This window comes from Acyrthosiphon pisum, chromosome X, assembly GCF_005508785.2.
Source record: "Acyrthosiphon pisum isolate AL4f chromosome X, pea_aphid_22Mar2018_4r6ur, whole genome shotgun sequence".
NCBI classification, from domain to species: Eukaryota; Metazoa; Arthropoda; class Insecta; order Hemiptera; family Aphididae; genus Acyrthosiphon; species Acyrthosiphon pisum.
In genome coordinates, this window is record NC_042493.1 from 2,778,775 (window position 1) to 2,793,047 (window position 14,273).

Consider the following 14,273-nt stretch of genomic DNA (forward strand, 5'->3'; position numbering starts at 1 on the left):
ACTGAATAAAAGTAATTGTAATGGAATTATTGAGTAGGGTGAATGAGAGAGAAGATATGGACCACGTCATTTTGAAATCTGAACTAGATGTAATTGAAATAAATACAATTTACTGGACAAAAAATAATGTTAATATATGACAAATTTATTTTCTTAACCGCTGTTACTGTTTCACACATTTTAAAATATAGTTTGTCATGAAATATAAATATACATATAAATTAAGAGATTATTGTTAATATATATAGTGTTGAGGGTATGGGGATCTAGAAATATTTTACAGTTTGTGCAAACCCAATATACAGTGTTGCCATTTATAATTTTAAAGATAAGCCAATAGTCTGATAACAAAAGGCCAGAAAAAGGCTAAAAAAATGTACAGTTCATTTATTAATTAATATTAAATACTTTCTTTATTAACTCTACATCAATACATAATATAATATAATATATACAATTTATAATACATTTTGTAATAATAATGCAATATCTTCATCAACGTCATCAACTAATTCATCGGTTTCATCATTAATATAAACTTCATTAGTCCCAATCTTTTTCACTATAGCGTCTGGTAATGAAAAGTTGTGACAACATTTTTTATTCCTTTTTAGTCCTGACCTTATATTAAGTAAAGCTATCAACAATGGAGATTTCATACGATTTCTTAATTTTGTTTTGACTAAATTCATCTGGCTGAAAACCCTCTCACAAGCAGCGTTGGACCATGGAATACACAAAATGGTCAGTGCTAAGTTAGCTAGTTCATTGAATGGATTATTATTATCCGCGCCTTTAAATGCATACACTTGACACCAAAAGTCAGTGGCAGAATTAGTACTTTCCCAGGCTATCAAATTTATTTTTCGCCATTGAAGTTCAATTTTATCAATATCTTTATCTGTTATATTAAACATTTTACATATAGGACCAATATTTTTTTTAATTTGTTTTAATGTATTATTTGGAGAAAATATTTCAATTTTTTCTAATATTTCTACATTTTCAGGTAGTCGTTGCTGTAATTGTTTGATTGTTTGCACCGAAAATTGAATACATCTTTCTCTTAGCAGTTTTTCTTCCTCGTTTGTTATTTGTTTTGATCTTCTTAACTCATTTATTTTATTTTCAAACCCATAGCCCAAGTAAGGATTTGGGTTTAAATGAGTAGTAAAATCTTGTGCTTTAAATGGATGACATCTATAATGTAGGGACAACTATTAACTTCATAAATAAAGTAATTAATGTAATCAATTCGTTGGCTAATTTGGTTGAATCCACATATTCAGATTCGAATAACTTATTCACCCTTTGAATTTCTCCAAGCAATGGTCTCAAAAACAATAAGTAAGCTAAATTTTTTTCATCACTGTATAATGTATATAACATTTCAGCCGTATAGCATCTATCTTTGTTTCTTGAAACACTAAAATGAGTCTTTAACTCATACCACTGATCAATGATTCGCACAACTGCAGTTCCGACTGATAACCATCTGGTGTTTGAAGCTTGTACAATTTTTAGAGGGTCATGTCCATCATTGATTGTTTTATAAATCTCAGTATATGAGTGTTGACGCAAAGTTGATTTGGAAAACCAGTTGTAAGTTTCAGAAATTAAGAAGTCTAGGTGCCTTGGTATAGTATCAGCACATGCATAAGAAGTAGCTAGTTGCAACGAATGACAAATACACCTTATTAAAATTAAATTTGGATTATCTACTTTTAATATAGCATGCACTCCATTGTTTATGCCTACCATAACACTCGCATTATCGGATTCAAGACCAATCATATTTTTAATATCTAAATCATATTTTTTTAATGCATTTTTTAAAGCTGCAACAATTGATCTAGCATCGCACTCTACAAGTTCTTCAAGAGAAAGAAAAGTGGTTATAATTTTTCTCTGACTTTTACTAAAGTATATTATAGCTATACCTAGATATTTCAAAACCACTATGTCAGTCGATTCATCGATAAGTAAGCTATACATACTTCCAATATCATCTTTCAGATCGGTTACAAAATATGGTCCTAAAACATTTACTATGATCCTAGAACATTTGGTCCTATGAAGTTTTATATGATCTTCAAGTAAAAAACTATTACAGAGTTCACTTAGATGGTCAATTGGGAAAATTGCACAATGGTTACTCACAAATAAAGCCAAGGCTGCTTCAGCACGATTTGTTTTTAAACTAATGGGTTTAAATTTGATACTTTCACGAGGGTGGATATTCATGGCTCCAACTGATGATAAATGTTTTTGGCTTTTGCTGTGGTTAACTAGATCATTTTTTTTTAGCTCGAATGGATGTACAACAAGTAGTGCAATATGCTTTTGACGAATCGTTTTTGACTTCTTGAAGCCAATCCTTAAATAAATCATCTTTCAGCCAAATTGGTCTAAATGTTTGCTGATACTGTGGTTTTCCCATTACAAAAAATAACCAATTAAGAAGGTACTAAAAAGTATCAGCAACAGAGTGACTAGTTTAATGTAATTAATAACGTAAATCTCGAACTGACAAGGCAAAAAAAAAAAATATGAACGCACACGGACGACTACGTCAAAATTCAATAGACACTGAAACAGTGAACGAAACAGTTCAAAGTTCGTACTTCGTATGAAAAACCCACTGGAAAATCCAATACAACGTTAAAAATACAAAATTATTATAGATACCTAACACCATTACAGATCATTTTATATTGGTCTGTAATTCAACAGAAACATAAAAAACAAAGATTAATACTAAATAAATGTATAGTATACTGCTTTTATATGCAGTACCAATCAATGTAATAATTAAAATATTATTCAAATTTATGCGGGAAATTATGGTTGTTGGTAATTGGTATATTAACATCACGATTTAAGATAATATATCTTAAATTGTGATTAACATAATAATTAATAACAAAGATAATATATTATTATCATATTTAATTCTATATTATCAGTTTAGATAATAAAATCTTTTATTATCTATGACTTCACTCGTACATTGATGGCAACCCTAAAGTAACATTAAATATTACCAAGTAATGAATCGTCCTGATAAGTATTGGTGATATCAAAAATTATAAAAAAAAAATGTTGAAAATTTTAGAAATATCTAAAAGCTAGAAATAAGCTGGACAAAAACAATAAATGGCTAGGAAAAAGGCCAGGATCCAGATACAATTTTGTATGAGCCAGCTTAGAACGGAAAAGGCTAGATCTAGCCTTAAAAAGGCTAACATGGCAATACTGCCAATATATTATATTGTTCTAGTCGCGCCTATGGGTGTAGCAACGGTTGTCGCGTCTTCTCGTGTGCTTTCGACCAGTAGTAGAAGATAACACAGCATGCAAGTCCTTGGTGTATTCAGTATTGTAATACGTTCAGCGAGTTTGCGTGTCAATATCGAAATTAATCATTTAATTCGAAAATCGGCAGATATCGCCATATCGGATAAAAACGTTCTTTACCATATACCAGTACAAATATTACCATTATAATAACTATTAGGCTCTTTGCTCTATCGGTCGGCCGGCGTGAACACTGCTATTCATTCTCAACAATTATTATTGTTACATATTTGATAGCACAGAACAATATAGAAGCGAAACTCAATCAGCTGATTGGGGTCTTGTTTACCTATGATCATAGAACAATATAGAAATGAAACTCGATCAGCTGATGGGTGAAGTGTTTACCTATGATCTGAAGTCCGAACAATGAAACTGTTTCCGTAACACTGACATGATGTTATACCCGTATTGAAAAACCGTTTCCGCCTAATAGGCAGGGTATTCTGTGCGGGGTCGGGTTGTCTCCACTGTTTACTTTTATCATAGATTACGTATGCCCCCCAGGAGACCGTGTTCAAGGCCACAATCGCCCGATTCGGCCAATTCACGGAGTTTCATACCCCTGCTATGATCTGAAGTCTGAACCTCCGAAAAACATAAAACCCTTCCACGCACAAACATGATGTTAGACCCAAGGTACCCGTATTATGAAAACGATTACCCGATTACCGCCATGTTGGCGGAGTACGCCAGCGGGATTGGCTTGTTTACCTATTTCACGTATGCCACACCCCCCTGGAGACCACGTTCAAGGCCACAATCACTTGATCCGGCCAATACACTGACTTTCGTACCCCTGTCCATAGGTACCTTTAATTGATACCTACATACGTGCATAACCAAATTAGTTACAATTAGCAGTTGAGGTACACCAATTACAAGTAGGTAATAGGATTAAATTTAAATTTTAAGAATTTAAAATGTCTAGTAAATGAAATACATTATAAAACATTGATTTATTATCATTTAATTATACTATTATTTCTAATAATAATTTATCAATTATCAAAATAACAACCAACAACGCTGGTGGATCTGGACGTCAATACAATATAGTAATACCTAGTTTATTTTATATAATAATTAATAATTTTCTTATAGGTACGTACAATTCAATATAAACGAAAAGGAGTGCAACATTTTAACGATATATCATATCATTGTTATTAGACTAGCCATGATGCGTGCAAATTATTTAAACAAAACGTTTTACTAAATAGTATGATAACTAATATTATTGAGCACATTTATTACATTTTTTTAAAGGTGTTTGAATCCCTAAAATAGATGACGATTTCACACAACGTATATGACACATAATATAATTTAGTTGTTAAAAAAGCATTTGTTGTTTAACTAATGTTTATTGAATGTATACATAAATCAAAACAATTAGGTATATATTTTATTTGTGAAACACGATTGCGAATGTGTTACCTTTTTTTGTAACGCAAACGCGCATGATTTTAAGCTAAATTGACAATTTTTTAGTGGAAAAAAACGATCCGGTGAACACGTTTTCGAAAGTTGGTACTTTTATCCATTGCTCAATGGTGCTCATTTTTATAATTTTTTTCTTTTTCCGTGTGGCATTGCGTGATAGATTACATAGATCGTATTTATACCATATCTTTGGGCACAAAATCCATCAGTAAAGCAAAGGTTTGATTTAAAAAATATTTCCCCCACTCCGAGACTTGTTAATAAACAACTTATTTAGTTAATAATTTTTAGAAATAAGGTACATTTGTTATTCACAGTAATTCATAATAATTATTAGAAAAATAAACTTAAAAATATTCAACAGAATATATGGTTTTCATATTTCTAATCCATGTATTACAATTATGTTTATCATTACGACGAACCTATGTATTACGATCTGGCAACGTCACATAAAAAAATACAGGTAGGTACAAATGATTGAAAACGTGCCATTTGTCTATTCACAATCGTGTATCAACGTTTAAAATAATATATGGAGTAGACAATTTATGAAAATAAAGAAATTCATTGAATAAGTGACCTAAATAATATCTACTGTGACCTACCATGTAATTTTTAGTAGACTACCTGTCTCATGAGTATAAAGTAAGTATCTAAGTAAAACAATACTGATAGGCATTGAAAATGTAAGTGTATTACCTATACAATTTTAACTTATTTAAGGATAGTACAAATATTATACAAATATAATATTATATTATAATATAATATTTATTTATAACATTTACAATTGTGCATAAACATAAAAAAAAAAGAATTTACTAAACTATATTTAATCGGAAATAACATAAGAAAGATAGATATTAATTACGAGTTTTTACTGTTGATCTATACCATACTTCCATCAAAAAATCTGAGGCGGTGCCATGCATTTGTATAACATTAATTTTTAAAAACAAGATAAATTTGATCGTTGGTGTATTTGCACTAACAAAATGATTTGAATGATTTATTTGATTATTATACCTATCCCAAAGATTGGAAATTTTCATACGCAATTCCCACACACCCAATTTAACAGTTCATTTTGAACTATAGATACTATGCATTGAGTGTAGCAAGATCGATGTGTCCGGGTACGATAAGAAAAAAAAATCATTTTTTATATTTTATTGTCTTTTCTAAACTCAAACCAAAAACGGTCCTTCAATACGTCTATCATTATTTATTGTAGTCTTAAGTGCATTTTTTTTAAAATCTAAATCTGATTTAGTTGGTCATTCCTCTAGTAAAATACATCCTCAGTTGTATTCACCCATGAGTATCTGAGTATTGTAACGACTGCAACATGCGAACATACATCTTTACATAGATTTAACCGTTATAAAACAGTAGATCGGAGATGGTATAAGACCATGTTTTTGTAATAATGCAATGACTATTCTTTCGTTATAAACAATAGAATATTAAGTACAATTCGGCCACCGATATTTTATTTTATTTTTTTAATAAAACAACATATGAAAACACGCAAAAACTACAACGACACTGTTGAAGTTGAACTATTTGTATAGTATATCAACAATCATTAGTCAAGTCTAACTTGTTTATACAATATAATGTATTATCAAATATCCAGCAAATAAGGTAGGTACATACGTAGGTACTCTATCTAATAAAATACTCATATAAGATTAAATATTGTAGGTCACACACTTAATTGAACATTTTTTCTGTAGGTCAAATATTCAATGAATGTTTAAAATGAATATGTTATAAAGCGCTTATTATAAAATTATTTTTTTCCTAAGAAACATGTGATAACATAAAATATTACATTTAAGTATTGCATAACATGTATGGTTGTTACACAATAATGAGGTAGGTACTTAATATATTTGTACCTATACACTGTATACAATGACATATTTAACAAATATATTTTATACACCTACGGTTTTAAATTTACAACTACCTATTTCAGTCGTTAAAAAGGTGTTTACTCATTTTATAGTTATAATTACTTACAACAGACATTTTTTTTTCTTATTCGTCGATACGTAAGCTCCGAAAACGTAAAGAAATCTACAACTGAGTTTTATAAAATGTTAAAATGAAATAACTTATCGATAGGTACCCAACGTCTTTTTAAAACCCAGAACCCCAATTGTAAATACGCCATTGTATATTATATAAAATAATATTATTTAACACAATAAAGTATAATAATAAAAAATGTATTAATGTTTATAACATTTTAATGCTAAATGGATATGCTTAATATTGTATGAAACAATATAGGATAAAATAACATTTTACAATAACATATATTTTTTTAAATTAAACAGTGATTGTATCGCATTAAATAAAATATCCATGGAAAGTATTTTATGCTAAGGTTAATCGAATAGATAGGTGCCTAAACATAAGTTAAACGTTGTACCTACAGTATAATTCTCATTATATGCCATGAAACAAATGTTATATTGTGTACTGACAGATCTAAATCCACTATAAAATAGCTTGTCAATGAAAATGTATAGTTGGTACCTACATCAAGCATAAAAAAAAAACGTATACCTATGGTATATGTTTGCGTAGTACCTAGACAGGTGGGTAGGTACCTACTTACTAAACTGATAGGTAAGATATATGTGTCTCATAAAAATAAGCGAATAAAATATTAGTATTCCCGGTGCATTTCATTTATACATCGGTGTAGTAGGTACATCGACGTGTACCTACTTAACATGACGCGAACTTTTACAGCTTTTTTTATCATATTAAAACTATTATATTATGTCTTCGTGGATTGATTGCAATGACATTATGTCATTATAAGTGCTTATGTGCGTAATAAATAAGTATGAAAGTTATTTTATTAATTAAGAGTAGAATATTTGTAGGAGTCCAAAAAGGTATTTAGGTGTTTTTGACTATTTTTCAATGTCATATCATTATCAACCCTAATAATTATCGTAACGGCTAAAATCATATTAATAAAATGGTCTTTGTATAAAATGGAAATTATTGTCTAACAATAAAATCGAATACATAGTTAACAAAGTGTACAAACAATTGAATATAAATTAATATTATCGCAATGCAATTCAAAGCACGAATATAAAATGTTATTACATTATACCACGTACTATCCATAATAACGGCTATAGTTAACGTAATTAACAATATTAAATCAATGGACAAATAATAATTTATTATTATGATATACCTATAAAATATTAATAAACGACGTCTTAATTCCTATAACATCACCAAACAGATCGTTTAGGTTATTTAAAACTACCAACCAACGAAAATAATTTTTTAGGTACATTGTTTGGTTTTTATTTCTAAAACAGAAGATTATGTATAACACACAAATATATGATAGTGTCTTTCAATAATTAATATACATAATCACATCTAAGTATGTAATGCAAGTAAGTCATTTTTATATTTGAAACGACTTTAAATTGGCGGAAGCCATAAGGTGAATGGCATAAAGTATAAACATAGTATAATAATAATAATAATAATTTTTTTTTTTTTAAACATACATAATGCATCAGTGAACTTATTATATATAGGTGTAAGTAATATATTATGACTTGAACGGACAAGGAAAAAAAAAGAATGTAACTGAATACTATCTTATAAATTATATTATAGTATAACGGGATTAGGAAGGTATTATTATCGGAATAAGACAAATCAGTATAATATATTATTTATGGCCGGTTGATATACATGATGATGATATTATATTATAATAATAACCTATACGATTGATTGAATTAAGTTCGTCGAGCAATACGTGATCGTCTAAAAATATACCTGAATAATTTAATTTTAATATATAATTAATGTATATTGCGTGTTAAGTTACATGATAATATACGATCATTGCGTTGTCGTAGCGGACACCACTGCGTATAAAATATAAGTAAAAGTATAATAATATTATTCTATTGCATTTGAGTCTCCGACTTAGACCAGACGCAGAGAAGAAGTAGCGTTACTGATACATTTTATTAGGAAACACAGAGCCGAATACCAAAATCGCCGGATGGACTTGTTGCCTAATAATATGTATCTGATTGCCAGCACGACAAACACCATTTGGGTAGTCCGGTGCAGGTAGTACATTCTGAAACAATGAACAAAACTGATAAAATATTAGGTGCGTGTAAGAGTTTTCGACTAAGTAGTAGTCCTTGACCGTTTACATTCCTCCAATGTACAGTTTTAATCGTTAATTCAAGTAATGTTCCGGCTGGTTTTTAATCTCTAATGGATCGAAAGAGCTACCTCGATCGTTTTATAATGTATTTTTTCTTCAGTGAGATCAGTAAAAGGCACTAAAAGCACTCAACAAGTTTTTTTTTATAGATTATAAATCAAATAGTGTGATTTGGACAGATATATATATATATATTTCCAATAGCTATTGAGAAAATCACAATACGGCGTAAAACGAAAACGAGTACATAATACTGATGATAATATTTTCAAAATATAGACTTAAGCTATATCAGTCGACAATCAGTGTCAACATCAATCATTCATTGAAAAGTTTAAAAATTATATAAATATGTTGAGTGATCGTTTTTTACGGACGTCGTAAATGCTTGCAGACATTTACCGTTTACAAAAACCGTGTTGCACACTTCAGGCGGTTTAGAAAATCCTATCTGATAATTTTAAAAAACAATATTAACAATTATTAGAGAGACACTGTGAATCTTATGTTATTAAATAAAACAACAATAACGCAAAATCATTTTACAATTTTGACCGGTATTCACGAAGTATTCATAAATGTGCAATTAAATTCAATTTAGGCAAGCAGTTTAATAATAAACTGTACATAATTTCATTTCGAAAACGTCCTAGAAATAGCCTTTCCAGCTGTAAAAACTTAGAAAGGGGCACCTCCAGCCACCCTTTAGTAGTTGAAATGGTATTATTAAATTGATGGTCGTCAAAATGTTGTTTCGTAATATTATAGGTTAGGTTTGGTGTGAATAAAATGAAAACTCTGCACTAAACATACCGTCTCAATCGCAATTTGGCGTTGGGCACGGTGCTTGGGTGGTCTTTGAGGACAAACTGCCTGGTACCCCATATGTATGACTCGATGTAGCTCCGCCACTCCAGTTGCGACACATCAAAGTAAAATGTCTTCTGGTCATTGGGGTCAAGTTCGGTGAACAGCTTCTGCACGTTTGTGTTCTTGAAGTTCCATTCGTGCGTGGTGAAAAATTCTAGACATGACACCGCCTTCTGTAGCCGTTTGTGGATTCGAACTAACCTACATGTGCATACAGACAGAAAAAACGATTAAAATGTATTATGATCTGTCTAAGTACTTCGTTTTTTTTTCTAAGTACCTATAAACGAATATGTAAAATGTAAAATTAATAAACGTAAGTCAGTTAATTCCGATATCACTCCCAGTCGATAATATTTATAAGAAGGTATTCAGTATTGGTCATTCGCCTTTTATTATTTATTGTACACAAAATCAGTGGTTAGATATATCCAAAGATAGACAGAAAGTGATTGGACATAGATATACATGCAGGACGTAACAAATTTACGTTAAAAAGTTAAATGTTTTTATACCTTGGATGTAGGTACGAGATAACTGCAGTGTTTGGAAGGAACGGCTTCCTGGAACGAATTCCTTTTTATAAAAAAAGGACGAGAAAATTAACGAGTTCTTTTTTTCCTTTCTAGTTCCAATAATTTACACAGTATATTGCCTATTAGTGATCGTTATCAAGTATCGACGAATCATTACACATTACTAATGAGTCATTAGTCATTAGCCACTTTATTAATATTTCTCATAATTAAAAGTTAAAATTTATATAGAAATTAATTCCTGTATAAAATATAATTATTTTTAACAATAAACGATAAGACAGTCAGCCAATAATTTAATTTAGAAGAAAATCTCAAAAAAGAATTATAAAATATGTACCTACCTACTTGTAGGTATATATTATAATTAAACATTAAAGAAGTATGAATATGAAAAAATAACTATAATCATTCATTAAGAATTTTTATTTTATTTGGAACTAAAAAAGGAACTCGTTCATTTTCCAAAGGAACGACACAGGAATGAATCCTTTTTTTTAAGATACAAGGAACTTCCTTTTTATAAGGAACTTGCCAAGCACTGGGTAACTATAGCTTATAAATTAAAATTATTTATTTAGGTATGACGCAAACGAATCAAATTGTAAAATGTAATACTCGTAACAATTTGTATCAAACTTACTTGTACCTATATTCATTACTTAAAATACTATCTCTAATTTTGGAACACGTTTTTAAAAATAATTTTAAAATTTTAAATACCTATACTAATATTTAATTTCTTAAAACTAAGTACAAATATTGAGACTATTATGAAAGCTATCATTAGATATGTCAATGATTTTTCAGAAAAAAGAATAGCCATAATCAGAAATATAATCTATAGCCAACTAATAACTAGATAACCGGCGAAGATTAAAAAAAATATCTTTTATAAGTTATTGACGACTATGAAAATCCCGAAACTCAATAATCAACAGTCACAATTATTTTTAATAAAAATTAAACTTCTACACAATTTATTATTTCAGTATTTATTCTAAAAATAGCGTTTTCTGTATGAAAAAGTAAGACCATATTTCTCCCAAGTTCCATTCTCGTTTGGTCCAAATTAAGTACCCAACGTTAAGCTAACTTTTTCATTTTGTAGAGATTTTTTTTAATTGCCTAGTTATTATGATATTTTAAGGTATTATGAAGAATATCATTCCTTTTGGCAGGGGTGGGTCACACGAGTATTTTATTAACGTACGTTGTTGAATTGTATGATTACCATTGCTGACGGCCACACACAGTGCCGTAGAAACCACCGGTGCATGCGGTACAATGCACGGGGGCACTTGGTCTTGAAAGGGCTCTACCGATTACCTGATAATATGACCAAAAATATTTAATACAACAAACAAAAAAGAAAAATTATGTTATAAAATGATGTTAAATAATATTGTGAGATGATGAATAAGTGAGGCCACATAGAGTGGCCTTTTTAGTTATTATGTATAGGTAGACGGTAATAGTTACATAATATGTAACAATAAAGTGATCTAATAATTTAAAATAGTCAATACCTAATATAATTTAATTATTATTATAATATACCTTATAACATTTTAGATGTTAACTTATTAAAATTCTTTGATATACATTAAATTATATAAAACTTAAATTTGTTTGTTTCCATATATTTATTCTAATACATGTAAATGGTACACTATAAATGGCTATTTAATTAAGTTATTATAATTTACTGGTACATTTTGACTACTACTACGTTTGATAACTACTTTTATGTTTAACATAATAGTTTTCTAATAAGTTTGTTACAATGATATTTGAAAAATATTAAAAATCCTTGGTTACAGTTTTTTTTATAAGCAATTAAAGTTTAAATCTTAACAAAATACGGAATAATCACGAAAGTTGACAAATTATTTTGAATTAAGAATTCATAAAAATTTTTCTTTTTAAATCTAAGATTTTAAAATGTAATAAAAGATTTATCAAAAGTTTGTCTATGTTTCAAAAAAAAAAAAAAAATGTCTACAAGCAAATTGAATTAAATTTTTATGAGCGTTTGAAGTTCATATTTTTACAAGATTGGATATCCACTCGATTTCTCATGTAGCGATTTTGTTATTTTGTTGTAATTCAAAAATGAATAACTGTAGATACATGAAAACTTCACTGAATGTTTTTATTTTTATTTTATATAGATCATACAATTTTCAAAATATTTTGACTCTTTTTGAGCTGTTTACGGACATTGCCAGTTTTCAATATTTTTAGTTTTATTTTCTATAAATATAAATAAAATGTCATTTGTATGGTAAAAAAGCGTGAAAATTGAATACAAGGCTCCTGATATATTGTTACAATAGCAGTTGAAAAATATAAAAATATATAGACACAGTTTTTTTTATAATCAATTAAAGTTCGTATTTATACGAAATTTATCAAATTGAGAATTTATAAGCTATTATAATTGTTAAAAATGTATAAAACGTTCAGATTTTATAGCTAAGGATTCAAAATTTAAAGCAAAGTTCTACGTAAATAGGTTATATTATATAAATTACATTATTCACAATAATACCATCAAAATATATACATAGTAATATCATAGGCTGACTGACTGTCCTCGCTCAGAATCGTTTTTCTTATGCAATGATATTATTCATTAAATTCAAATTTAATACAATCCATCACAGTGACCCACTTGTAACCTACTGTACAGCAGAGCGACACCCACTTGCTCACTTTTTTAGTCTTAGACTTATTTAAGTTTCTTAAACATTTAAAATTAACCTAAGGTAGGTAGTCATTATTGTGGTAAAAAAGTATTTTATTGGCCATTTTTTACTATTTTTAGAGAACCTGCAGTTAAGGAATCAGAAACGTGTGTTCTTGTAAGTATATTATTATTGTTAACTGGTATGTCGTATATCTTAATGATAAATTACATTTCCAATCAATGATCAATGTAAAAACGAATCTAGGAAAAAAATCCACAAAGCTATACTAACTGTTGTATACCTACAGCTGTCAAAAACAATAAATAATAATAATAAAAAAATATAAAACTTGAATGATAATTAATAATTATTATAATATGTATTATTATATCATTATGATATTGATAAATAAATATATTTTATAATATTATATAATATTGCTCTATAAATATTTGTTTATTTATTTATTTATTTATAAACGGGTAGGTAGTAGAAGTAATAATAGCTAGTAAAGTAAGTAGAATCTCAATTTAACAAACATAATAGTGAAATTAAATAATGTAATATTATATTTTAAATGATTATTATTTGTTTAAGTAAAGTATTAAGGGCATTCGATACCGTGATTTTCTGTTTTCATCTAACACACGCGTGACATAGTATTTTAGACGTGTTTTTTGTCAAACATACCAATTAATCTAATGAAGCGATAAGAATTCTGAAAACAGATTTAAATTCGTCATCAAGTCCAGTGGTGTATTGGTAAATATATTTATGAGTATACGCACTAATAAAATATGTATATTCCACCTAAAAAAATTTCTCCCTCCGCTCGAATTGTTTTTCTCGGTAGTAGTTACACTACAATAATTTACTTAATCCCTTATATTATATTTATATTATATTATTTTTATTTTATTTTTTTATTATTTTATTTTTTTTTATGTAAATTAAAGGCTGTTAACGTTAAGTATCTTTATTCTATGTCAACTCGTTCGGCAAACGTTGTTATCATATAACATCAAATATTTTTTCAACCACTGACTAATTTTAGTCCGAGGTTTCAACATTTTGTTATCACAATATTCAAAATCAAAATAATAAACAATTTTTAAATTTAATTTA

The 14,273-nt window shown here is 28.5% G+C and overlaps 1 protein-coding gene across 1 annotated transcript in view; it reads right to left on the reverse strand.

The window, feature by feature from the left end:
* Window positions 1–4,315: 4,315 nt before the first annotated feature.
* LOC100167492 (putative fatty acyl-CoA reductase CG5065) overlaps window positions 4,316–14,273 on the reverse strand; it is an 84,374-nt gene continuing 74,416 nt past the window's right edge. The window contains 2 exon segments of the mRNA XM_016805057.2: window positions 4,316–8,956; window positions 9,863–10,120. Coding sequence (XP_016660546.1) covers window positions 8,797–8,956; window positions 9,863–10,120 — 418 coding nt within the window. The 3' untranslated portion in view covers window positions 4,316–8,796.